The 27,515-nt window shown below is 42.8% G+C and overlaps 1 protein-coding gene across 5 annotated transcripts; it reads left to right on the top strand.

The window, feature by feature from the left end:
• The first annotated feature begins 368 nt into the window (after nucleotides 1-368).
• EEF2K (eukaryotic elongation factor 2 kinase) lies at nucleotides 369-26,927 on the top strand. Of its 5 annotated transcripts, none has more exons than XM_031606500.2 (19): nucleotides 369-532; nucleotides 5,937-6,261; nucleotides 7,592-7,642; nucleotides 9,463-9,563; nucleotides 11,028-11,088; nucleotides 11,688-11,725; nucleotides 13,818-13,989; nucleotides 15,638-15,787; nucleotides 17,520-17,652; nucleotides 18,294-18,421; nucleotides 19,020-19,221; nucleotides 19,452-19,519; nucleotides 20,253-20,330; nucleotides 21,147-21,209; nucleotides 21,812-21,946; nucleotides 22,314-22,502; nucleotides 22,893-23,017; nucleotides 23,384-23,562; nucleotides 24,194-26,927. In XM_031606500.2, exons 1-19 carry the CDS (start codon nucleotides 504-506, stop codon nucleotides 24,301-24,303), a joined length of 2,337 nt encoding a protein of 778 aa, XP_031462360.1. In that variant the 5' UTR covers nucleotides 369-503; the 3' UTR covers nucleotides 24,304-26,927. The 5 variants fall into 5 exon arrangements, with proteins under 5 accessions (XP_031462360.1, XP_031462363.1, XP_090007300.1 ...); XM_031606503.2 differs by lacking the exon at nucleotides 369-532 and adding an exon at nucleotides 763-913; XM_090151174.1 differs by lacking the exon at nucleotides 369-532 and adding an exon at nucleotides 824-906.
• Nucleotides 26,928-27,515: the final 588 nt, after the last annotated feature.

The raw sequence follows: 27,515 nt of genomic DNA, 5'->3' as shown, positions 1-27,515 counted from the left end.
CCGTCTGCGCCGCCGTTCCGTGCTCGGGTGCGGCGGTGCGCATCTGCCCCGCTCCTCTCCGCGGGAAGCGCTGCAGACGCGGCCTCCCCGCCCTCAGGCGTAGAGGCTCGGCGCTGCCGAGGGCGCTGTCGCGACCCCGCGCTCCCGGCAGGTGGCGCCAGCACCCCGGCCAGGCGTCAGCGGCACGCGGCGGCTGCACGCGCGGCTCCCGTGCCGCCCGGTCCGACCTCTGACCTCTGACCTCTGACCTGCAGCGCAGCTGCGCGCGCCGCTGCCGGGCTGGGCGGTGCGGGCCGCGCCGCTCGTGCGCCGCGCCTCAGGGCGGGCGGGAAACTGAACGGAGAGGGGCGCTGTGTGTGGACCGGTACCTCGTATTTAATCTTAATACACCTTTTTCTTTAACCCAGAACTTACTCACGTTAATTTCCATATCATCCATAAAAGGAAAAGGAGCCTGCTTCAATATTTCCACAGCTCCTACCTCGAGGAAGAGCTCAGCACCGATGTGTCTCGCGGAGGGAGCGCTGAGCAGGTGTGGAGTGTGGCGTTGGAAACGCGCTGCGCAACGCCGGTGTTTCTCACGGGGCAGTGGAGAGCAATGCAGGGCAGTGGAGAGCAATGCAGGGCAGTGCAACGCGCTCCCCTGACAGCCCGTGCAGCCGCTCCCGGCCGCAGCCTCCACAGCTTCCAACCTGCGCTTGGAGCTGCTTTCCCTCACGCACGCACACCCACAACCCGAGGGAAGCTCCTCCCGCCGGCCGGTGCGCAGCCCTCAGAGCGCCGCGGGGCGGCTCAGGCAGCGCGATGGGCGGGAGCTGAGGGCCGGTCTGCCCTGCCCCGCTCCGCTCCGCTCCGCTCCGCTCCACAGGCTGCCGGGACCGCTCCGCTGCGGCGTCGGGCTCTGCGGCTCGCGGTAGGTGCTCGGCGGCCGGGCGGGACCGCGGCGGGGCCGTCAGGGCAGCCGTCCTGGGCGGGAGCTCTCGGGGCGCCCGGAACGGCAGCGGATCCCGTCGGGAATCCCTGAGCGCGGAGCGGCCCAGCGCGGGGCCGGAGCGCCGGCTGGGTGCCCGCAGAGGAATCAGTCATGGTTGTTTCCTCGGCGCCGCTCAGCCCAGAACGGAAAGCCTAGAAAGAAACAGAGCCGCTCACGGCAGCGGAAGGCCGTTCGCAAGCCTGCCTCTTTCGCCCGGCTCCTGTCGGGGCGGTCAGCTCGACTCGTTCCCTCAGTGGGATCGGCTGCAGGCTGCTGGGCGCTGCGGGCTGTGCGCTGCAGTTCCTCGGCACGCTGCTGCTCTGTGTCCGCGCCTCGTACGGTGCGCGGCCTTTGGGGTCGTTCGGTTACATCTCAGATCTCTAAGAGCCCGTTTCTCCTTCCACAAAACCGGCTCGGTGCTGTTACAGGACTCCTGCTTGGTGGCTTTGGCGGATGCGTTAAACCGAAGGGATTTTGTAAGGGGAGAGGGAGCGGAGCGTTCCCTGCAGACGTTTGGGCTGTTCCAGGGCAGCCCCTGTCCCGCGTCCTGCGCTGAAGGAGTGTCAGAGCTGGGACAGCCCTGAAAAGATATCCGAGGTCCCTTCTGCTGTCTGGAGCCCTCGGGGCTCTTTGGGACGAATCAAAGCTTGTCCGTAGGCTGCTGGGATCTCGCTCAGGGATTAAGCCGTACCGCCTGTTTCATCACAACAGGCACCCTGCAGAAGTAAGCAGTGTTTTGTCAGCGCTCTGATGTGAATTCTCCCCTCTGGTTGTGTATTTGCACATGCACTATGTTTGATAACATTGAGCATTGTCCTTGCAACTCACCTTCCTGTGCTGGTGGCGTGGCTCTTGGTTATAATGCTGAGAGAAAGAAAAAATAGTTGAGACAATCACTGGAAAAGCCTGAAATTAATAGAAATGTGATCAGATTTAATAGTCGATTGTATTTTACATTTTGTTCTTTAATCACATAGCACAAGGCTGATTTAAAAAAAAAAAAAAAAAAGTGGGTTGGCGTGCTCTTCTTTGCTGCTTAGCCCGAGGAAAGCTTCTGCCATGGACATCACAGGCTGAATGATGGAAGCACAGCAGCAGTAACAGCTGCTGCATGTTTTGGATTTGTGCTGTAATCCAGCAGTGCAGAATATAAGCCTTGGAATGGAGCTCAGGCTTTTTTGTAAGGCTTTTGGTCAAAAAAAGCCTGTTAAGTTTAGAGCAGTGCTTGTGTGGTTAAAGTTTGATTATTGAATTCTGTTTTAAAGAGCATTTTACATGTGGACAGCATATAGTGACTACACTTTCAAGGTAAACCTGAGCCCTTTACAAGAAGCACAGTTGCAAGAATAACAGAGAGACAAAAGATGAAGTGATTTCTGCAATAGTGTTCAATTTACAAAGCAAGTGGCAGCATTCCTGTTGCTGCTGCTGCTCCAGCACCCTGAGCCTGAAGCACCTGCTGTGTGTGACTGCCTGCAGCAGCCAACCTGTCCCACAGCAACCATCTGTTGGCAGCTATGTTGCACCTCCTGCGGCTGCAAGCCCTGCAGGACCTGGGGTTTGTCTGCTGCTGCTGGAGAAGGGCAGAGTGTACATAGAGCTGGGGAGCAGCACTGAGATAGAGTGAACACCTTGTTCTGCAGTTGTCCTTTCTGGGCTGGTTGGTGGAGCTGGTTGGGTGCAGCTGCTCCAGAACCAGGCAGTAGGTATGTCTGCGTGAAGTTGTGTGCTTCAGGGCTTGATTTTGGAAGTGCTAATGAACATGTGGGTGTGTTTTCTGAGTGTCCAGGCAACCTTCCATCTCTTCCAGGGGCTTTGATTTTTCCTGCCCTGTTTTTTCCAGCACGTAAAACGTGTTATTCCTGTTGGCTGGGTGCTGGCAGGAAGGCTGATATCTGCATGGTGCTGAGAACACGGCAGGTGCCATGTGCTGGAAGTGCAGAAGGCCATCATTTTCAGAGCTCCAGGACTTCAAGCTGCGCATTGTGTGCAGCAAATCAGGATGTGCTGCTCTGTGCAGTTTACTTTTGCCCTCAAATTGACAACAAAACAGGCAGGCCTGACTGCAGTATATGCACAGTATATATCTGAAGAGCCAGCAAATATTTGCGTAAACTGAGCTAAATTTGTATAAAAGTTTGTGTGATTATTGCAGTCATCCCACCCTTCCTCATGCAGCAAAGAGATGTGAGTAATTAAAGCTGAAGTGCTGAGACAGCTGTGGCAGTGTAGGAGGCAGAGGATGTGGTCACTGATACAGGGGCCTGGCATTGCGTGCTGCTGGGCTCTGGTCACTTTACAGGGAGCACCCTTAATCCCTGATGGCGGTTTAACAGCTATGCTGACGTTTGTAAATCTGCGCTGTTCTTTTTAAGGAGGAAGATGCTCAGTGGAGTCAAGCAGCGCCCAGCCCTCCTGCAGGGCCTTGCTGTGTGGAGGCAGCAGCGCTGTGCTGTGCCCACAGGCTCCTGGCCAGGCCTCCAGCGCTCCCATGAGCTGGTTGTTCTCGCCTGTCGGTTCAGCTGTGGTCAGTTTGGCTGCGACCTCAGTGCTGAATGGCAGTGGAGAGACCAGGAAGGGGTCCAGAAGAAATCAGCTGTATGTTGCACTCTCGACTGAAGATACAAATAGCAAATGTGCATGGCAGAGGGATGGTGTCACTGGCATTAGATGAACCATGGCAGTGGCCCAGTCTGGCTGTTCATGCTGTTCTCAGTATCTCAACAGCCCCAAGGATATGTGCTTGGTAGCATGAGTGGAAAAGACCAGGAGTGAAGGCAAAAGGGCATTTGTATTGAGATCACCTGGGGTGAAGAGAAGCAGTGCAAAGCCTGGGCACCGTACTCCCTGGGAAGCAGGGTACCTATACCAGCACGTGAACCAGCATCTCCTGTGCTGCAGGAGATGGACAGAAATGAGCCCTTCCACGGAAGGTGCTCTGCTGCAGTACTGCAGGGCCTGCAGCCACCACCTCTGTGTGCTGGAGTCTGCCTGGCTGAAGCCTTGCTGTGAGGTGGAAGGGAAGATGTGACGGGTCTGCAAAGTGGCAAACTCCTCCTTCCACAGAATGGTGCCATGCACATCGGTGTGGCCGGCAGCGTGTGAGCTGCAGGGCAGCGCCTGTGTTCGGTCCTGCTGAATCATCGCCGCTGCATGGGCAGAGGCTGCTGGGCACGGTGCCGTGGTGAGATGGCTGGGGTGGAACCTGAGCTCCAGGAAAAAACACGTTCATGACTCACCTCGCCTTTTTTATATTGAGTGGCTGTTGCACCAGTGGAGCTGTGCATCCCAAGTGCTCTGTCTCACTGAAAGCGACGTCAGTAATTTGGAAGGGCTGTGTGGGAAGGTGGGCTGTGCTGCAGGGCGGCTCCTCTGGTACTGCTTTGGAACTCCCTGCGGTCTCGAACACTGCCTAATGTGTCAAAAGGCCTTATCAAAATACACCAAGAACGTCACCTCCTGGACTTAAAAAAAATAGAGCTTATTTTAGTGTGTTCTGCCATTGTTGCATATCTGATTTTATTTTTTATCTTTTAAACTTTCATTTTGCTTAGTTCATTTTGGCCCCAGGGGAAGCCAAACCTTCTCTGTTCTGTTCCCTTACAGTCCAGGGAGCTACTAAAAAGCTGAGGTTACCGAGCTGTCTCTTTTTGTTAAGCACAAGAACATTAATCCAGGACAACGTTTTTTCATTTAAGCTCTATGTGATGGAAATAGCCCAGTTGTAATTCTATCTGCTGCCTGACCTGCACGAGGCAGAGGATGAACTTTAGGACCGTGGCATTTGCTGCAGGCAGGTGCCCAGCTCCAGTGGCAATGGGCTCTGCTCACCCCACAGGGTTTTTGGAAATGTGCTTCAAACAATCTTCTGCTCCACTGACTGCAGTTATCTGGGTTGTTGAAATAATGGAAATCATTAGAAAGGATCGAGCCAAGTGGAGAGGAGTGGTCTGATGTTGTGGTAGGGAGCTGTGGAGGTGTTGGGAGCACTGATAGGGTAATTGCATTGCTGTGGTGAATTTAAATCAGTGGGAGGATGTTGTAAGCCTTCAAAATGTAATACATTTTTTGCCATATACCAATTGCTGTTGATCATCATGTAAGCAGCTGGATTTATCTGTACCTTTCAAATAAAAGAAAATGCAGCAGGATCTGTTCTTGTAGGCTTTCATGAGTAAGTTACTCTTTTCCTTTTACCCTTTGCTCCTATATTGTCATTTGGAAGCCCTTATTTTGGTGAATGGATATATGTGTACACAGGGATGCTATGGTGGGTTGCACAGAAGACTGCCAGACCTGCACTGCATTTGGCAGCAGTGGGGTTTGATGCCAGGCCGCCCACCCTGGCCTCCTCTGTGCTTTGTCCTCCCAGGGATGTCCTGTCCTGGCAGTGTGCTTTGCCCTTCAGGCCATTTGGTGGATAATGCCTGCTTAAGTCTTGGCAGTGCCATGGGCAATTTTCTGTCTTATCCTAGTAATGCTTTCAAACTCCTTTGGCTATTAATTTTGTATGTTAATTTTATATTCAATATCCTTAGTAAGAGTTGTCTTAAAAAATTGAGGACTCAGCCATGTAATGTGTGAGGCACAGCTCCCTCGAGTTCCGAAGATCAGTGCTGTGAAACTCCACTTGTCAGATGGTGGAGGGTAAGAACACACAGGGGATGAGCTGGGAATGTGAGCACACGGCAGCAGCGGGCGGCGTGTGCAGTCCCTGCGGTCTCACTGGGTTCCTCTGCCTGCTGATCTTACTTTGGCAGTCCTGTAGCCATTTTAAAACAGCCTTCCCAGAAGCCTTTACCTTCTGTAAACCCAGCACTGAGGAGTTGAAAACCTCATGGAGGTTCTCAGGGCTCACTTCTATACAGTATTTATTTATTGGCCAGTGAGCAGTTCCATGTAGGGTTTGTTCTTTGAATAATGGCTCATTCCATTTTTTTTTTTCCTTCTCTCTCTCACCCAGCTTCTCCCCTCTTCCTGCATGTGTGTTGGAACAGTGGCTGCTTCCCTCAGTGCAGGAGTTGAAGTGCCCTCCCGCAGACATGGCCGACGAGGACCTTATCTTCCGTATGGAAGGGATTGATAATGCTAGATTGACCCAAGTGACCTCTGGAAATTATCTGGATGCAGACAGTGATGATGAAGACAATTATTATATCTGCCCAATAACTGATGATCCAGTTTCTAACAAGTCTGCCGGTAGTAAAGTTGACAATTATTATAGCAACCTAGCCAAAACCGAGCAGTACAGTTCCAGCTCTTCTCCTAGAAACTCCTTTAACTACAAGGTAAGTACTGGCTGCAGCCTTCAGTAAGGTTTGGATTTTGCATACTTGGCATGAGAGGGAAATGTTCTGCAACTGCTTTGTTTCTTTAAACTAATGCTTTTCAGTAAAACATATAAGTCTGTTGTCTCCAGACCTGCAGTTAATTCCGTGAAGTCAGTGGTCTGCCACTGCCACTGAACTGCAGACTGTCCCTCTTAGGACAGGAGGAGAATCCCCAGGGGACAAAGCCTCAATACCAGAAGTGATAGGCACTGCATGGTTGGGTACCCATAGCATGCACTGCTTGTGCTCAACTGGAACGGCCGTCAGACTAAGGTTTAGAGTTTTATTAATGCGTCCATTATTAAAATGTTAACGTTGTTTATTTAGTAGATACTCTGAAATCTCAGTTATGCCTAATGCATGCTTTGTTTCTGCAGACATACCAGAGGTTTTATGTAAGTCAGCTAACAAATAATCCATCAAAAGTGAAACCATTTTGTCTGCAGTAAGGTTTTTGCCAAAGCTAGTTAGGAGAAGCGTTAAAACGTACATTTTCTAAAGAATATGAGAAGTAAAACATTCAGTATAGACAATGGGACAGATCTGTACTGGGCTAGACAAGTTAAGACCTGTGGGGAGATTGGTCTGTAATTAGTTTCGTAGTAAAAACCTGCCCCTGGGTTTGCATATGTGTGGGAGTTCTGAGTCATGTGGCCAGAGATAAAACTGATAAGGACTTAAACTGCATTAATTTCCTCTTTCCTAAGCTATCATGCTGCTTCTGCTGTAAGCTTACGTCCTGCAATAGGGAGAGCAGAATATGTGTGCTGTGCTTTGGGCTTTGCAAGGCCTGCTTTGGTATCTTGGCTCCTAGCACAGATAAAACATGATCAGATGTGGAGCAGGCAGCTCTCCAAACATTGCTGAAGTCACAGAAATGGTGGCTTCTGACACAGAATGAAGCAGCCAGCCAGAGCTGACAGCACCTTAACCCACCACAGCCTTAGAATCTGCCTGCAGACCCCAGAGCTGCTGGCAGTGTGGGGCACTGCTATGGAACTGCAGAGGTGGAACAGTTACAGACAATGCTGTGCCTTTAGACAGCCCTCAGCAGTGATTAATTTGCTAGTTACACAGCAAGACCCTTTGAACTCCTATATGAAAAAATTGCCAACTTGAACAGTTTGTTGACAGATGTTCTAAGAATTAACTTAAATGAGGGATTCAGTCTAAGAGTGGCTTCTAAGTGGAAAAAACTTCTTTTTAATGAACAGAGAAGAGACTATTTGTCAATCAATTGACTTATCACCTGTGTTTTCCTACTTTCATGTTTCTATGCGCCCTATAGAATGACACACAGCATCGCTCTAAGCACGGCTCTGTGGTTGACCGTAGTCGGGTAGGTTAAAACAACGTGAACACCATCTCTAACAGATGCATAATGTTTTTTTTTTTCCTTTTTTCATCTTCTGTGACTGTTTTAGTTCATGTTTGTTTGTTTTTTTTCTGAAAGAACTGCTTGCCTCAGCCCATATGTGATCAAGATAGCTGTTCACTGAAACAATACTCACCTGTTGTTCTCTGCCCTGAAATAGCACTTCCTTTAAAGCATGCCTCTGCAATTGTTTCTTCACCGTATTTCCTACTGTGGGCAGCAACAGGATGGTAGCAAGGTGTCTGCTTGGTCTGTATGGCAGCCATATGCTGGAGGAAAATAGCGCTCAGTACATTTACACAACATCCAACTTGCTGTTCATTTGAAGATTAAACCAGAGCTGTATGCAGAGCACCTCACAAGATCAAGCACAAAACTCATTTATTTAAATCATTTCTATGTATCACGGACACATCACCTTTTAGAGAGGCACCCTACTTGAAAATGGTTTGAGGTAGGTAAGGGACCACCTAATTCTTCTTGTTTCTGTCCCTGCCTATTCTTTGCATACATGGTTAGGTGTGCCCAGACTTGTATGAAATGTGCATCATCACATGATCTGAGGCAACAGCATTTTTGTTAAAAACATGCAGAAAGACTTTTTTCTCATTGTGTCTCTTAACGTTACTTTATTTACTATCGTTTTGTGTTCATTTCATGGTTTTCTTGGTGGAAAAGGACATGTTTAAATTGTTAGAGTGTGCTGATTTACTGCCAAGATAGGAATAAACACGGCCATTTAAAAACTTGGCTTCTTCAAAAACTTCTTGATGTCATTGCTGAAATAATTTTATACTGCATTTTTTTAACGTTTTGGCTGAGATTTAAATACGAAGTGGAAAAATAAAATTGTAAAAATTGTCATTGTTACTGTTTCTGAATGTTTGAAATCGGGTCTCAGAGGCAGTAGCAAAGTCTTTGGGGCTGTTATTTCCTTACTCACAGAGGTGCTGTTTGACTGAGGGAGCAGCAGAGCCTTTCTCCTGCTCACCTTACAGAAGGCGTTACAGAATCATGGCTCCAGTTCTTTAGGAGCATTACAATATAAAAAGAATAATAAAAGTGTTGAGAGAAATTAATTTGATAGAGCTGGCAGAGCAAGATGTTAAATTCCAGCAAACTCCTTTCAGCTTTTGCAGGTGACTTGGTGGGGATTGAAATAGTTACTAGTCTGGAATTGTTACAATAATCTATTTTTTACAACATGCCAATTTCTAGTTTCTTACACTGAGCACAGTTTGCGAGCTTTGGTGATTATCAAACTATTTTTCCTCCTTCATACTGCTCTATTGCTAATGCTCTTTTTGTGCTTATACTGCCAGCAAATGCTGTTACTAAAAGATAGAAAAAGTTACAAAAAGATAGAACAGTAGAAGGGAATTTGTGTCATTTAGGTGTGACATTTTTATTTATATTGTATATGAGGGATGTTTGCCAGTTACAATTTTTGCTAATTATATTTGGTGTGTACTATACCAGATTCTGTTCTCAGTAACTTTCTGATGGTAGGAATTGAAATGAAACCTGATGCAGTATATTTCTGACCTACTTCATTATAGTTGAAACTATAAAATATCAGAGTGATCTTCTGTACCAAATACAGAAAAAGGGAAATAAAATAATGGAGGAAGTCTGCCATATCCTGCTCCCACTTTCACCAGTGCTCTGGGGAGCTGTGCAGCTACACCTCCTTGTAACACTGAGATCCCTGTGTGCTCTAGAAAATGCCCTTCTCATGGGCTGCTGCTCACTGTAAATAATTTACTGGTTTGCAACTCCTTCAGGAAACCTGGAAACATGCTATTGAGAAAGCTAAGCACATGCCTGATCCTTGGGCAGAATTTCATCTTGAGGACATCGAGACAGAACACGCCACTCGCTACAGGTCTGGGGGTTTTTTGCTCTTAATGCTGAAATGAAACAGAATCTGATGTCTTAAGCAAGGGCTGTGTTTCTGTGGTATAGAGTGCATGTAATTACATGGCTGAAGACCTTTTAGTAGTGTCCACAGTGAGTGTGTCTTAACTGAATCTCCTAGGAGTACATAAATACTGCATACAATCAGGAAATTAAACCTTTCAGCAAATCACTATCTTGTTCTTTTCCCTCTACCACCTAAGCAGTTTCACCGTACAGATAGGAAACAAGTATTTTCTGACTGCCTTATTAATTCTTTAAACTTAATCTAATAAGGAAATAAATTCCAGTAAAGAAGGAGAGTTTTTTCATAGTATTTTATATCTATATTGCATGTATTTAAATAACTTAGGAAAAAAACTACACTCCGTGCCTTTCCCAAAATAACAGTTTCATTGTTGCTTATCCGTGCAGTATTGCTGCATGTGGCTGGAATTTACATCCTTACAAAGCCCAGAATAGCTCAGCATGGTGTACGTGCTGAAACCCAGTCTGGCCTTGGAAGCTATTCTCAGTGCTTTAGCACAGGCTTTGCCAAAACATTTACCCCACGGGTTTCTAGGAGGAATGGCTAGGAGTTAGAGGCCAGTTAATTACCCCTGAGCATCAGTGTATGGGGAGGCCTCCCTTCTCATCACATGATGCTATCACTCTGCACTGTCCTTCTCCACAGACTGCATCTGGTCCTGATCTGCCACACTATTTCAGTCCTGAAACAGTTTGCATACAGGTTTAGGGCTGCTCAAATATCCCATGTAAAAGAGATGACTCGAGTATTTCTATTCCCAACTCTCTTGCCTGCTGCAAACGGGGGTGGTACAGAATATGTAAGGGGGAACTGAAGTGTATACATGCATGAAATGCTTGGTGCAGGGCTGGGGAGTCAGGCTGGAAATAATCTTGTGATGGTGACTCAGCTCCTTTGGTTTTCAGTTTGGGTTTTACTGTATTGGGAGTTAAGGGGGTGAGGAGAAACTGGAGTCATGGTTCATATTACCATGGGATTTTGCAGAGACTTGCTTCTCTCGTGATGCAGTGTTATGCCCCTCTGCTTGTCACAGCCATAATTTGTAGAGGTTGGTAGGGCTCTTTGTGCCCCCAGTGAGCTGCCTAGGCATCAAAGAGGAGATTTATTACCAAAGCAGATGAGGCCTATTTTCCATCGCTGCAAAACTCAAGCTTTGGTAGCAGAGTCTGTTTATCATCCATAGGATTTGGTGTCCATTTGCAGAGGGTTAAATTTCTTCTTTCTCACCTGAAGGACTAACTATGTAAGGAGAGCAGAAGCATGGTAGGAAGACTGGAAGTTGTATTGGGTGGCAGCAGGCCTTTCAAGCAATTAATTAGAGATGAGAAAGTGTAGGTGGTGAAAATGGGAGGATTTTGGTTTGTTCTGCATTACTTTTAAGAAGCACAACTTCTGGTTTTGCAGGTACAATGCAGTTACTGGGGACTGGGTTGAAGATGAAGTTCTCATCAAGATGGCTTCACAAGTAAGATCACGCTGCCCTTCATGTTTATTAGCACTCAAATCTACTGTTTCCTTCTTATTACTGACTAATGGCAGCAGGATTTATTTTTTTTTTTTACATAAAAACTTCGATTCTTCTTTTCTCCTTTCTTTTCTATTCTGGATCATCCATTATGTTTTGGTATCCCAGCACACTTTTCTCCCCAGAACAGTAGAACATGAAATCAGACCTTCCCCATCAGCTCTGTATGAGGCATTTGTTTCTTTCCCAGAGATCTCTCCCATTTCAGCCCTCCCATTTCCTGCTGGCCTCATCTCTGCCTGGCAGTAGGCCTACTTATGTTCAGTATGTGGGGGTAGAAGCTACTGTCACTTGGCAGTTAAATCATATGATTAGCGATGAGTTGGAATCACCTTGCTCTGTGTTTCTTTTCCCCAAATTACTGCTTCAAGTGGACGGTGGGTTTTCAGTTTTCCTTGTGGGTATGGATATGCTATAGAGCCTATCTGAGAACTACTTTTTCCAGGGTATAAGGGGGAGGGCATTTTTGTGTCTCTTACTGGTTAGAAATTAACTTTGTGAAAATGACAGTGTTGGGTTTGTTTTTTTCTTTTCCCTAGCCCTTTGGCCGTGGAGCAATGCGAGAATGTTTCAGAACGTAAGTGTTTGCTAGTTTTATTTTTATTGCATTTTCTTCTGTGGTGACTGGAGTTTCTCACAGATGTGGCATCTAAGTGAAGCGCAGCTCCCCGCTTTGCATTTCTAAAAGGTGTAGCTGAGGAGTTTACTCCTATTTATGCAACTCCAACCACAGCACACAGAGTGGGATTCAGAAAGCAGATCATTCTTTTGAGGAAAATGCAAGTAAGTGTAATGCATGCATCCACTGAGCTTGCTTTGGAAAGCCAACCCACAGCCTTTGGAACCACAATGGCATGGATAACATGCAGTTGTGCCTGGCTCCAGCAAGTTATACTGTCAGTTAGCAGTTCGTAAATTCATGCTATTTTCACTATCTCTTGGAGGCAAAATATAAATACAGAAGCAGCAGCTTTGTTTCATTTTTTTTGGGTTCTAAGTGTGCCACAGTATCTCTAAATTTGGTGTGAGGCTTTGTGTGCAGTCTGAAGGCCATCTCCAGGCCCATATTTGGGCACAGATAAAAGGGGAAGAATAGCTGAGTTCATGTGATCTCAACTCAAAAGGCCTTCCTTAGTAAAGAAGGCTGTCCTCCCAAAGTTTCCTTTGGATCACATGTACCAGACCTCTTGTTCTGGGTAAGACAGAGCTTGAACATTAGCAGTTATTCATTCCAGAACAGTGAAGTGAGGGAAGGCAAGAGGAACTATTTTGTTGCCTTCTGAATATTAGGAAATATGTCTGTGGGCATCAGCATCTACCTGTAAATGAGTCTGTTCTAGAAAAGTACCCTGTTCTTTCAGGTTCTGGATATGACTTTCCTGGAAAACGTACATGTGCACTTTTAGGTTCTTCTCCCAGCCTTCCAGCTGCAGAATGTAAAGAGATTGCATTTCATGTCTGGTTTCATTTCTGGGAAGAGAAATTCCTGAGTATCAAAAACATGCTGTTTTGAACTTGAGGAAAAAGGGGGCAGAGTAACCCCTCAGTCATTCAGTTCTTTATTCTTTTGGAATGGATTCATGCTGGTGGCTCCATGCTTGCAGAGCCACATAGATAAGCAGTAGAGAAGCCTAGGAAGTAACAAATCTTAATCTGCTGACACTGCTTTTAGTTTTTATTTCTGAATGACCAAGTTTCACATTAGGGAATATCTTGAGTAGAGATAGAAACAGATTTATCTTTGCAGCTTAATCTATTGTACAAAGAAAATGTAATTTATGTGTCATTTTCCTAGTCTTAAATCTTCTATAAATTTCAGTGGTGCACTGATTCCCATCTGGAGTTCTGTAGATTTATGCAGGTCTTTCATCATTACAGTGATGGAATTAGCTGTGCTTAGTTCAATAAACTTCAGGGAGTGTTGGCTTTAGAAGAGCACATGAAATGTTTTATATAGCGAAGTTTGTTTCTTAAGAGATCTGGACAGGTTTCAAATTCTGTCTGTAATTCTTAGCTCACTTGCTCCTTCCTTCCAAGGCCTTCCAAGTGTCACAGTGACTGTATGATCCTACAGGAAGTCTTTTTCTTCACTCTTGAGGGACCTGTGGATTAGAGATTTGCACTTCAACAGAAGCTAGAATCAGAGTAAAAACAGTCATCTACAGTTTTCCTTCTTGGAGAACGAGGTTACTGAGTAGTTCTCACCCTTGTGTGCTGAGAAAGCAGCACTTTGCTCTTCTCTTAGGAGAGGTTTGTCTTCTCTCATTTCTTGTTTGAAAAGCCACTCCTTGTTCATTTCTACATAAAATAATTGTTGGTTGTAAAACTCCTTCATACTCTGTTTTGTGGATTTTTTTTTTTTTGGGGGGGGGAGAGGGGAGAGAGCAGCGAGAGAAAAGTCAGGAAGGGTGTCAGTTCAGATTAGAAGTAGCAGCAGGCACATGAAACAAGTGCTTTGAGGACTCCCAGCCATTCATATGGAACACTTTTCCTTTTTTCCTGCCTGTGCTTTGCTTTTCAGATAATCTATCTGCTACATGATGTAAGATTTACTCCAGACTGAGAGTAATCCTGATCTCATGGCCTGACTTTGTCAGTGGAGACAAAGAAATGGGGAAGATTGAATTAAAATGACTTTTTAAAAAATTCAACAATGATTTATTTTTCAGGAAAAAGCTATCCAACTTCTTACACACTCAGAACTGGAAAGCTGCCTATAACTATGTTGCCAAGAGGTACATAGAGAGTGTAGGCAGGGAGGTGTATTTTGAGGATGTCCGACTTCAGATGGAAGCAAAGCTTTGGGGAGAAGAGTACAACCGGCACAAACCACCCAAACAGGTACGTTCAGAGGTCTTGCTATGCAGTAATTCAGTCCTGCTCTTCTATTAGATAGTTTGCAAATGTATTTAGAGGGGATTAGTTGTTCATATTCTGTTATGTTTAATTGCTGAGTAGTCTTTTGCTCTGCTGTCTTTTATCATTATGGTAGTTGTGTTTTAATGAAATATTGCAAAAATTGCCTTCCACTGTCCAAAATTAGGCACTTTGTGAATGTCAGACTTTTCTCTGGTGTTGACTGAACACCAAAATCAAATGGTGTTTGCTTTGCTCTTTTTGGTGTTTACCCAGCTGCTTTTCAGATAACCAGATGTCACAGTATCAGTTTCAGCAGGCACTTAACTGTTAGTGCTCCATTAAAGTAGATGCTTAAGTCTTGTGCACTTAGTTGGATACCTCTCTAGCACTGATATCAAGAAGAAGTGAGAACCTGGAGCTGTTGAAATACAAATCTTCCTGGACCCAAGGACTGGTCAAATAATTTAGATGCTGTGACTCTTTCTCCTTTATGTGTCTCAACACAGTATGTAAAGGGCAAAGCATTAAGTTGTGTGCAACTCCCAGGTGGATGGAGCGTCAGACCAGGCTCAGGGTATTGAGAGAAGCTTTTGTCCTCTTTGCAAGGAATGTGCACAAACACATAAGATTCAAAGCTGGTCTTTTGTTCCTGGACAAAAGCACCTCCAGCAGCAATCTGCTTTTTAAAAGTCAAGAATTACGATGCAAGGATGAAGGGCTGCACTGTCCTGCATTCCCAGGCAATAGCTGCTGTTTGTTGGTATCTGTGCATCTGTGGTATGCATCAGTGTGCTTTAATCTGCTGCTGCTGTAGCTTTAATCTGCTACTGTGGCTTCAACTGAGTGGAAGAAAGGATTGGAAAGGCACTGTGCTTGCTCTGTGGGACTTTGAATCCTGCTTTTGGTTCTACCACAGGCTGCTTGTGATGTGACGTTGGACAGGAAGCTTGGATCAAAATGTGTGCCTCGTTATGGGGGCTTTCACAATTTAATAGCTAAAAACTAGTGAGCGCTTCTGAATACATGGACTGTGTGTGTTGCATTCCGTAAAGGGGGTGGTTAATAACTGTCTGTCTGGCAGTACCAAAAGGAGGTAAAGGTTGAAGGGCACAGAGAAGAATCTAGTCAAGTTTTAAATGCTATGGGAGAGAGATGTAATCACAGTGAGAGTTATGCTGGTTTCTCCTTCAAGTATGTGTCTGGTGCAGAGGGATAAGGTGGGGCAGATTCAGAAGTATCTGAATGGCAGAAAGTCTTCAGTCCTTCTTTGAAGAAGCACATCTACAAGTTGTGCAGTAGTTACTGTGTATTTTGCTGTCTGGGTACAGACTCTTTGCAGCACATTCCTAAAGTCTCCAAAGAAATAAAATAGCCAACATTTGCTAAGAATTTTTCAGTAAGATTTTTTTTACAGAAACAAACTGTTTTGAAGTGGCTGCTTTTAATTTATGAAATTCCCTCAATAGCTAAAGCAGCAAATGGCTTATTCTCCATCCCTCTGTTAAACAGATGGATCTTGGCAATTATTTGGCTGCTTTTTCTGGCAAAGTGTTCACAGCTGGAGCATTCACACGCACATTGATCTGAAGACAGTTCTGTTAGTCACTGTTTATTTTCCTTCCCTCCCTAGGTGGATATAGTACAGACCTGTATAATCGAAATGAAGGACAGACCCGGAAAGCCTCTCTTTCATCTGGAACATTACATTGAGGGCAAATACATCAAATACAATTCAAATTCTGGATTTGTGCGGGATGACAACATTCGTCTTACTCCGCAAGTGAGGCTTTGTGTAACACTTTCCATAGAGTCTGCTGGGAGCAGTTTGTTGGCTGTGTCCAGAAGTGTTACTGCCAAGAAAGGAAACTGCGGGCGTTACAGTACAATGCCAGATGAATTTCTCTTTTTGCAGTATGTCCTCCCCTCACTTGGGGCCTGCTTTTTCGGTGCTGAGCAGTTCTTTTTTGCTTTTCACTGTCTGTTGATTTTTAGTGGAGTTGAACGTGGTTAATGCTTTTTGGGAACCATAAGCCTTTTGCCTCTAAGAATTTTGATGCCTGTAATTGTAATTAAAGTCTCTTTGAGCTAAGGCAGGCTTTAATTTGTAGTAAGTAGTCTGCTATTACCTCAGAGTAATACACAAAAGGAGGTGGCAGATATCTAATTCATCCAAATAAACATTGTCTGCATTTGTGCTTAAGAACATGTTTTTATCAGCTGCAGTGTCTGAGTAGGTGAATCTGAGATTGCTTATAAAAACACAGCTACGGATTACAAGTGATTGGAATTCCTGTAGTTCACAGAGCTTTTAAAATACTTTGCAAAGAATGCAAAGTGATCAGCATATCAAATTAGTGTTTTATGGGGAGTTGAGAGTTATGTTAGTTTCATTTTTCCCTGTTTTTAAGGTATTTATGTGATGCTCAATGCAAGCAGGACGTTTTATGTTCAGTGCTGTGTTTTCATAGTTTGGGAACAAAGTGTTCTGTGAGATTTGCTGCAGTGAAAGTGTTTGTTTATCACCACCAGTCACCTCCCCCAGGCCTGGCAGTGCTTTTTTGGAGGCCTTCCCGGAAGATCCTAATGGCTCAGCTTTCTGCCAAAGGGCTTTTTATACCTCATTCTTGGAACACAGTATTTAAAGCATACAAATGTACATTTCACTGTCTGATACATGAACGTAGAGCCAGATCAGCTATTCTGGAGGGCCTCCCAGTGGGCACAGTAGTGGAAGGAGAATTCCAGGGGGTGCTCATGTTTTCCTTTTGCATAATGTGGTGGGGCTTTTCCTGGTGGCAGAAGCAGTGTCCGAGAGCTGCAGAGTTTGGAGATCCACTGGCACTGCCAGAATGTTTATACAGAGGTGATTCTGCATAGGCTCTGCTAGCTGCTGGTTATTCTCTCTGCCTAGCAGCTCTGAGGGACAAGACTGTATGGGAAACAGAATTTCCTGTACTGGAAAGAGGAATAAAGCGTGTTCTCTTTCTGCTTTTCACCCCTACCCCTGTTAGCCTGTCTTTGAGTTGGGCCAGGTTGGAGAAGCAGTGTCACAGAAGCAGCTGATACTTCTTTGCATTCAGCAGATGTCTGAAATTTTCATCCACATTTGGACCCTGGTTCTTCCCCAACAAATAATTTTGAGTTTAGTTAGCCACTCCATAGGATATTGGGTATTTTGATGCAGCCTGAGTGGCAATAATTAGTAAAACAATTTATGAGGGACTGCTAGTGTTTCTGTTATGCCCTCGAGGTTAAGATCGGGGCAAAATCCTGCTTGACTGACTTAGCCAGTCAGCCAGAATTTATACCCAAGTGTAATATGTGTGACTCCAGGCTTATGCAGGGACAAAACTCTCTGATATCCTCTTAGTCTCTTACTGCTTTCATCATGATGTTCCTACCAGGTCTGTTTCACTAGTACAGGTATCTATAATTTCTGAGCAGTCACAGGAAGTGTTGCTAGTTTTGGCAGTTCACGGGTGAGTTTTCTCAGACATCTGTGTTCTTTGCAGGCCTTCAGTCACTTCACATTTGAGCGCTCAGGACATCAACTCATTATTGTCGATATCCAAGGAGTCGGAGATCTTTACACAGACCCTCAAATCCATACAGAAAGTGGTACAGATTTTGGAGATGGCAACCTAGGTAAAACTAACATCTTGTTTTTTGATCTAGAGGGTGTACGTTTTTTTTCTTCTTGCTGCCTGCTGAGTAGCAGCTACATGGCTGAGCAAGCAGGTACTTCTCTGAAGACCTTGGAAACAGCTGGGGAACCTCTGTTGTAAACAGTCCTTGCACAGGACAGCTGTTGCTAGTAGATTTTATCACAGGCAGATTTAAAACAGGAGCTGATTGTGGTTTATGTCTGCTGGCCCACTCTTAGGCCAAACGAGTAATGAAATGAAGTAGTTTCCTACAACGTGAAAGCAATAATTATGGTTCTTTAATTTCCTTGCCACATTGCAGAAATGGGCACTGATGAATATAGAGAGGTAAGTCTTGCATGTTGTTAAAGCTCCATACGTGAATTTATTCATAGAACACAGCAAGTCTTGTAAGCAGGATCAAGTTTAGGTGTTCTCTCCAATTTTGTTTATTTATTATATTCCATGCATATATAGTTGATGAAGATTTGAAAGTAACAAACAAAAAACTTTACGTTTGTTTGTTTCCTTCGTCTTCTTTTGGCTTCTTAGAAAACTCTTCAGAACTTCTAGCTTTTAATAAGTAATCCATCATGTAAACTTTTGATTAAACTCTTCATGTTTTTTTTTTCAATGTTACAGGTGTTCGAGGTATGGCTTTATTCTTTCATTCTCATTCCTGTAACAAGATTTGCAAAAGCATGGGCCTTGCACTGTTTGACCTTTCATCCAAAGAAAAAGATGCATTGGATCATAGTAACAAATTGCTTGTAAGTGCTGATGGAAATAAATGAAAAGTGTAGCTAAGCAAAATAGCTGATTTATTCTAATTTTAAAAGCACCGTTAATAAAACTCAAATATATGATTTATGTGACAGATAAAACCACATTAATTACTAATGTTGCAGTTTAAAATACAACAGCTTAAAATTTACTTACCTGTCCTTGTCTCTGAATTCATGCAATAACTTTAATTAATAAGCAAACATTTAGGACCAAATCTGAATGCTTTGAATGCTGAAATCGTTAGTAGGGTGGGGGGGTTTTTTAGGTCACAAAACTAATTTGGAAACTAAAAAAGAATAGAACTGCTCATCTTTAACTGATCTCAGCTTCAATTGATGTTTGCAAGTCTGGAACTTGGGGATATGTATTGAATGGAATTCATTCCTAACCAGAATTTCCTCTGTCTGTAATGATGCCAGCACTTGGTATTTTGTTGAGGTCTAGAACTTTGCAAAGGGAATCGTTATGTACACATGCTTACTTTCCCCCTACTTCTGTGGAGGAGCAGTCATGTTGATTTATGTATCATATTCAGAACACAGTGAAGCATTACTCATGGGATTTTCTTGTTAATTTGCCAAGGAATCAGCTCAGACAATTCTGCGTGGCACAGAGGAGAAATGTGGCAGCAGCAGGGTGAGAACCATCTCTGGTAGTCGGCCACCCCTGCTCTCCCGCCTGTCTGAGAACTCTGGAGATGAAAGCATGAGTGATGTGGCATTTGACTCTCTGCCCTGCTCTCCTTCTTCTGCAACCCCCCACAGCCAAAAGATGGACGTGCTTCGTGAGTGCTCTTTACATGTATCTTCCCTGAGGGTTCTTAAATATTGTGTCATTTGGTTGGTTTTAAATACACAGTATGTTGTATTTAGTCAAAGTACTTCTGTAGACAATTAATGTTTTCGTTTCTTAAGGATGCTTTTATGAAAAAACTGATTGAAGTAAGATAACATCTAGAATTTTCTCCTTGGGCATGTTATCCTTAGAATAAGATGCACATTTTTTTTGTCCTAGATTGGCCCGTGTTCAATGAAGTAGATAACTTGGTTCACAAAGACTGTGATCAGCTTGATAACCAAAGGGTGAGTGTCTTTCCAATGGAAAGTGAGATTGCAGTTCCTTAATGAATATCTCTTCAAAGAACTATCAGACGGCTTTGCTCAGTAAGAGTACATGAAGGCTCTCAGCCTGCTCTCAGTGCTGCATTACCTGTGTGAATTTGTTGTTTCTTATAAAGGAAGAATATTTTATTTTGAAATAATGTTTTCTTCTTCTTCAGAAATTTATTTACATCTGGTATATTTTAACAGATAATTAAAGTATGTATCTGTTCCTCTGCGTGCATGCTGTGTGTGCCTCTGGCACTTTTGCCAGCAGCTGTGGTGTGACATCTAAACAGAATCCCCATTGACTAGGTCTCTGCAAATATCCATACTGAGGGATGTTAGTCTCCTCAGTTGAGATTCTCTGCAGTAAGTTTGTGAAAGGAATTTTCCTACATCAGGGCCACCATCGCAGGGCTGTCCGTTAATTATTTTATCTTTCAACTGCCTAAGACTCAAAACTACATTAAATGAACTCATGGCTTGATCAAATTTGCATCCTTGATTTTTATTTATTTATTTATAATGTATCTTGGAGGAAACATGGACTCGAGCTGTACCTTCTGAGTCATTAAGTCTTGTTCTGTCTGTCAGAGGTTGCACAACATGCCTCATTAAACCAAGCAGAAGTTTTCCTCTGTGAAAGTGTCAAGCTGAGATCCTTACAAAGCATAATGCTAATTTAGTGATGCTTTCTTTTCATCTTCTGTAGGATTTTGAAAATGGTGGAGACAGTGGATATCCCAGTGAGAAGAGAAGTGAGCTAGAAGATCTGGATCATAGGGAGAAGGTAATAACCTGACTGTTGGCTTAGCAGAATTAAGCCTTTTGTTCATACTTGAAGTGATTCTATACAAGAATCCCATTTTCATCCCTCCTGATCTAGACTTTGTGAACAGAGGAAACAGTTGGAAAGAAACTTCCTCACGCTGCAAAATTACTTACTCATCTTGGGAATATTAATGATACCTTTACACTATTTGTAACGAGGAGTTTAATTTCAAACATCACATTTGATTGCATATTGTTGGTTTGGGTTGTTTTTTTTTTTCAAGCATAGTGTATTTTGAACTTGAGAAACATTCCTTAATGTCTCAAGTCATATTGAACCTGTGAATCTGACTGCTTTCAGACTTTACCTTCTCTACTTTCTATTACTTATTATGGCTTGAGGTATCACAGTATTTAATAGTGTTCTCAGTTAATGATATGCAACAGTAGAATTCCTGTGGGATAGGTGGTTACTCCCTTAAAATAAAAACTTACAAAGAAATGCTTTTTGACATGAACATCTTAACTAGATACTTAATTTGCAGATAGGAAAGAGAATATTGTTTCAAAGGGTAGCACTCAGGGTTTGTCACCTTTTGAAGTCTCAGGATATTTGTCACAGAATATCTAGTTTACAGGATTAAAGCTTGGTGGTGCTATATTCCTTATCATTTCAGCTTTTTATCTTATATTGCAGTATCACTGAGTGAAGAGAATTCATTGGAAACTATTTTGATTGTTGTCCCTGTTTTCCTGGATAGGAGTAATATAAGGGAGTAACTTGCAGACATTGGTTGCTTTAAATTAAATGTTGCAAATCTTTACATTAACATAGGGCCATTCAAACAACAACCGAAGACATGAATCTGATGAAGACAGTTTGGGAAGCTCTGCAAGGGTAAACAAAGCAGAAATGTTCATAGACAATGAGTTTACCACTCTGCTTGTCCTTTGTTCCACTCATCTACCATTTAGCTTTACATCACTAAATCAGATACCAGTTTTCCTTCCTTTTCAGCTACAGAATTTCTGCTAATAATAACTTACCCCTCTGTGTTCTTTCCTTTTTGTTTTTGTCTTTATTTTTCACTTAAACAAATACCATCATAAGTAAATTGTCACCTCTTTAACTGGTACCTAATGTAAATTAGTGACTGCCTGGGTTTCTAACTTAAAAAGGAATCATAGTTCTATGGATGTTTTTCTGCCTAACTTGATATCTCATTTCTGCATTTTATTTTCAAATTGTGTCATATACATAGCTGGGTAAGATTTTTAAAGCTTGTGGCATTTTAAGTGCCTCTCACCACTGTATATGTAATTGAACTAGAGAAGATCAGACCTGTTTGTATGCTTCTGTAAAATACAGCCTGTCGTAACTGGTTTCTGGAATAATAAGTTACGGATCAGGGATACTATCAATAGAGGCTTTGATTTCTGAATGGCAATCAACATGAATAGTATAGAAGTTGTAATTTGGTATTATATTCCATATTTCAGATAAGTGTGGAGAAATGGAATCTCTACAATTCTTCCAGAGTCCACATCCACAGACCATCCTGTGTTGCTCAAGAAATTCAGAGGCTCAATGCGCTAGAACTTGAAAAGAAAATTGGGAAGTCAATCCTTGGGAAGGTAGGATGGATTTGGTAACTATTCTTTCCAGATGGAAAAAGTGATCTTGTATTTTTATTTATTTATGGGTGCTTCCCTGCATGAGTTAATCGTGCAGGTGAAAATAAATGGCAAGTGTGTAATGCTTTCTGTCACCTAATCATATTTCATAAGGAATGTCTAAGTTCCATGCATTCCATCTGCCTTTGGACTTGCAATAGTTGGGCTCCTTTGGGAGGGATTCTTGATTCTGCAGGAACTTACACAACTTTAAGTAATCACCTCAGTGAGGTATTTCTTGTGCCTCAGCAAAGTATGGGCACATGGCTTCTGAAGAATCATATCTATACTTAAACTTGTGTATCTTTCCTGCATTACTGTGTTCCAGGTTCATCTGGCCATGGTTCGTTACCATGAGGCTGGGCGTTTCTGTGAGAAGGACAAGGACTGGGATCGTGAGTCAGCTCTGTTCCACCTGGAGCACGCTGCAGACTGCGGGGAGCTGGAAGCCATTGTGGGGTTAGGACTCATGTGCTCTCAGCTGCCACATCACATTCTTTCTGAGGTCACTTTAGAGGTAAACAAGAAAAAGGAAAGAAAATTTCAAAATCCAAATTTGTGTTCACATGGAAAAATAGTATGAGAGTAGGAGGAAATGGAGGCAAGGTGATGGTTAGGTGTTCTGTAGTCTCTTCAGAGAAAATGAATGACTTTGTAGTTAAGGACTTGGACAAAGCACCAAAACCACTGCCTGTTGATATTGCCAGCAAATCGTTGTGTATCGTTAGGAAGTTTTTAAAGTATTTTTATTATTCATCTACTCAGCAATTTGGAGCCTGGTTTTCAGACATGTTCAACATTTGCAGCTATTGGTAACCTACAGAAGAATAGGCATTTGGTGTTAGAGAAAGGAAGGAGTGGTTGTACTTAAAAACATTCATTTTAGAGGTTTTCTTTATTTTACTAGGACACAAAGGAGAACAGAAAGAAAGGATTTGATTACTTGCTGAGAGCAGCAGAAGCTGGAGACCGACCTTCCATGATTCTGGTAGCAAGAGCATACGATACAGGTGTCAATCTAGGTTCAGACAGGTACTGTGCATGACTGAGTGATCTAACTTATAGTCAGTATATTTGTATATTATAATTTCTGCACATCTTCCATTCACATGAAGAGTTATTAAGCCATAAGACCAAAAGCATGCAACCAGTAATGAAAGCTGACTTAGGAGTTCATCAAGACACTTTAGCTTGATAACTTCTCCATAAAGTGACCCCAGCCTTACCTGGTATAGTGATCTGGTGCTACAGTGCAGAGTTGTTGAGCCTCTATGAAAACTCTTGTGTTTTTGGAGACCATCAAGGCTCTGAAAGTCTAGTGCAAAATTGAATTCTGAATCTGCAGTGCAAGGTATATTTGTTTCCTAAGGTAACCTTTTAAATGTGTTTTAACATCAGAGCACAGGATTGGAAGGAAGCTCTGTACTGGTACAACGCTGCCCTGAACATGACTGACTATGATGAGGGAGGTGAATATGATGGCACTCAGGATGAGCCCCGGTATCTGCTCCTGGCCAGGGAAGCAGAGATGCTAATGACAGGAGGGTTCCACCTGGACAAGGACCCACAGAGATCAGGTGAGTCCACATTTTTTTCTATAATCACTAATTCTGCTTAATTTTTTTTCACATACCTAAAAAATGTGTTTTGTTGCATTGTTCAGCTGCTATAAAGCATTCAGAGGTTTGGTACCCTTAAATTGTAATGACAGTGAGTGATGTAAGGCTGAAAATCCTGGGGGGAGGGGGTGGGAAGCGATTTTGCTGATGACAGGAGTAGTGGGTGGTGCCTGCTCCAGTCTTGTGACACACCAAGAAGCTAACGTTATCCTTCACTCCCTGTGAGGCCAATGAACTGCAGGTTGCTGCTTGTATTTTAAGTTACACCCATAACTTCAGGCCCTATGCACACTGTCTTAGTATTATGTAAGCTGTACATTAAGCATATAAATCTATACCAACTTTTTTATGGTCATTGTAAATACTTTGAAGAGCCATCAGCAGCCAGACATGTAACTCTGAACTTAAAGAGTTAAAGCCAGATTTCCCAGCTGATGTAACTCTGCTAACAGTAGTAAAATACACAGTTGCACCCATAGATCTGGCCCTGTATTTTGAACCCAGTTTCTCTTTTTGTCCTTTAATTGCTTCATGATAAAGAGAGAAGCTTTTACCTTGTCGATGTGACTGATACTGTTTCCTGCCTTAGGTGATCTCTACACAGAAGCAGCAGAAGCAGCAATGGAAGCAATGAAGGGCAGACTGGCAAATCAGTACTACCAGAAAGCAGAAGAGGCTTGGGCGATGATGGAAGAATGAATTGCAATTAAGCAGTTCTTGTATATAAACTTTTTTTAAAGACTTACTATGTTTGCAGCTAAAAAGATATATTTTTGTGGCGTTAGCAGTTTTTTGTACTTCAGTTTTCTAACGTCTTTTGAAATACAAATGCAGCTAGGATGTAGGTTACTATAGCGTATTTCTGTCAAGTGTTTTAAAGCTGTAGAACAGACACTCTTGACCTTTTATATAGCTATATTTTAACTGTTAGAACAGAGGAGGCTGATTTTTTTTAACTTTTTTTTTTTTAATGAAAAGTGAAGCCGAAGACTGCTTGGGTTTCACATGTCCTGCTTTATACTCAGCAACTGATCAGTGTGTTTACATTTTTCTTCTCCCCCCACATACAGAATAAATAACCTTTCCTACATTCACAGCATTTCTTCATTGTTGGTGTATCTCACCAAACTTGCATGTGAATGTAAATGTGCAATATAAGCACGTGAAGCCTGCAGCTCCTCTTAGTAACTCGTCCCATTCTTTCAGTGGGCACTGGTTTATTCTCAGATTAATTCTAGACAGAATCCTTAGAGTTTGGAGAGGGGGAGGAAAAAAGGTTTCAGGTGAGGTTATTCAGAGTGGAATATGTGTTATTGCCACCACTGCACATTTTACTATCAGAAAAACACCAGTGATCCTAAGGAGGTGAGGCATCCAGCTACCTCTCTCATTTTCACACTTTGTACAGTATAACAACCTCATTGTGTAGAATTCTACTGATCTCATGTAGTAGTATTTGCCCAGTGATTTACAGTAGCATGATCTGTACTATATGGGTAATATATAGTTAATTTTACAGAGACATCTCAGTTCTCAGCAAAGAGAGAACATCTCACTTCAAATGAGAATACACTTTCCAGCATTTCCAGAGGGATATTTGTAAAACTTAGGCAATGTTGATTTACCTATGTCTATGTTTAGAAAATAATTTATCTGGTTTAAATGGCTTTGTGTGTTTTACCTGCTCTCTTATGATTCATATAATAACTTCACATGATGCTTTGATAGATTTGAGCTGACTGATGAAGGATATATGCAAATATGTATGTAAATTTCCAGATTATGTTGGGTAATTTATTAAATACTACCATATGGTACAGAGCTTATTTTCCATAGTATTAGCACAGGGGAGTTTTCACCTGACTTTTAGCATCATCTCCTGTAATTTACAACTGAACTTTCTAGAAGGCCTCTGTTCTTCAGAAGAGATCAAAAATGGTTTAATGGTTTAAAGTGTAAGTTACAGAAAATTGCTCATTATAAGGAGAAAACATTATAATCCCCAAACACTTGAATTCCTATATCTTGTCGGCATAATCTTAAACCATACATGGTGGTGGTTGCATTATCATGGCATGGAGATTTATTTTTTTTCTTCCCCAAATCCAGTATTTTATTCTAAAAACTGCAGTGCTATACAGAGAATATAGCAGCTCTTGCTGTTTCTTATCTTGGCTAACAGTCATTTTGCAGGAGATAAACACAAAAGCTTTATGGCTTGTTGGTGCAGCAGTCTCCTGAGGACATTTCCTGGGATGGAGAAAGGGCAGCCCTTAGGAATTGCTGAGTGTCTGTAATGCATAGCCAGCCTCACTTTAGCAAAGCTTTTGAGCTGTAGAACTGAACAGGCTGCATGTTGATGCAGTTGATTTCAGTGGAGCTCCTTGCGTGCATATACAAGGACTATTGTAAAATTTAGAAACTGGTCAGGATAGAGAAATTCATTCTTCCTTTTCTTTATGAGTGTGCTTGTCACTGGACCCCAAAGCTGCACTCCCCATTTACTCTTTCTGGCAAATGGATCTTGAATTGTTGTTAAACAATGTCAAAGCATGATGCTAATAACTGCAACCATCTGTGGATGCTTTAAGTGCCTATCCAAGTTGTGCTTTGAGTGCCTAAAGCCTCTTGGATGTGGCCTTTTTGCTCTTTCATATTGTTTAATTATTACTTGGTGATGAAGGGTGGATGTGCCATTCACCTCTGCAGGTGGTTGAATAGTGAGTGTTTTGTGCAAAACTTACAGTGTAGGCATTGTAACAAGTGGAGACAAAAGGTTTTGTTTTCCCTGTAAGGTGTTGGTGTCAAGAGTTTGAGGTTTTCCTTGAGAAGGAAGCAACAACCCCACCAACCATGCAGGGAGGAGAGGAGATTGAATGCGACTGTCCAAAATGTGTAAGTAAAGGATAGAGAATAATTACTGACACTTTTTGATGTAGTTTAATTTGCTACATTCAGTAACTGCTGACAGTTCTCTGTAGATCTGATATGTAAATGTCCACATAGCTCAGTTAAAAAATACCATGATCAATAATTTGTTTGCCAATACTAGTTAACGTAGACAACCTTCAGTCCTAAGGTGGTATCATGTTATTTAGCTATACAGTAGGGAGGGCTGACAGGAATTTGAAAATTAAAATCGTTTACAGAAATATGCACAATTTATTCTACGAGGTTCTTTTGAAGATAAAGAAAACTGTATTGACAGACTTTTTGAATGATACTGCTCTATGCTGTATTTTTAATCTATTCACAATGAATAAATAAAGATCTGTATTTTTTAAAAATGTGAGAATAAATCTCAAGGCTGGGCCTGGTGAAATTTATCTGGGTGCAGTGCTTCTGAATGTCAGTGAGAGCACAGCTTGGGTAAGGACAACACAATGGAATCCCTTCTTAGTACAGCAGACATGAAAATACCAGTTACTGCATCACTCCCTGCCCTCTCGCGTCGTCTGGTTTCGTTCTGACTGGTCACTGAAGTTGTTCTGTCAGTTTTCTCAGTAGAGTTTTTAAAATGTTCCAAAGTTCAGTTTTACTCTTAGAAGATTCCAGAAATCGTGTTGTTTTTCCTGTTCAATCTGTGTTTTCTTGCACTTCCAACAGTGGAAATAGCTGGGAGAATGTTACTGAACGTGTAACGAGGAACTCTGTTTCTTTTTTTCAGGAAAGGTGAAAGGGTGATGTGCTGTTGTCTTTGTGTTGAGTTACTCTGCTGTGTCTATAATGAGTACATGATAAGATGTAACAAGGGAGCAGTTCAATGCTTACAGACCCATCTTTATGGCTCAATGTTGAGAAAAGAATGGAAATATTTGGCCTGGATGATAGGAGGAAGAGTTTTTTGTGACAGGTGCAGTAGCTCATGATGCACTATCATCCTCAGTATGGCTTGTTCCCCATTCTCTTCA

This window comes from Phasianus colchicus, chromosome 16 (genome assembly GCF_987193195.1).
Source record: "Phasianus colchicus chromosome 16, bPhaCol1.hap1.1, whole genome shotgun sequence".
Taxonomy (NCBI): domain Eukaryota; kingdom Metazoa; phylum Chordata; class Aves; order Galliformes; family Phasianidae; genus Phasianus; species Phasianus colchicus.
Note: the sequence above shows the minus strand (reverse complement) of the source record. Positions and strands in the feature narration are given on the sequence as shown.

Coding starts and splice junctions, on each gene's coding strand:
- EEF2K (XM_031606500.2), top strand. CDS start 504: ATGTGTCTCGCGGAGGGAGCGCTGAGCAG. Junction 7,643..9,462: donor CTGTGGTTGACCGTAGTCGG/GTAGGTTAAAAC, acceptor CAACTCCTTCAG/GAAACCTGGAAACATGCTAT. Junction 20,331..21,146: donor ATCTGGATCATAGGGAGAAG/GTAATAACCTGA, acceptor ACATTAACATAG/GGCCATTCAAACAACAACCG.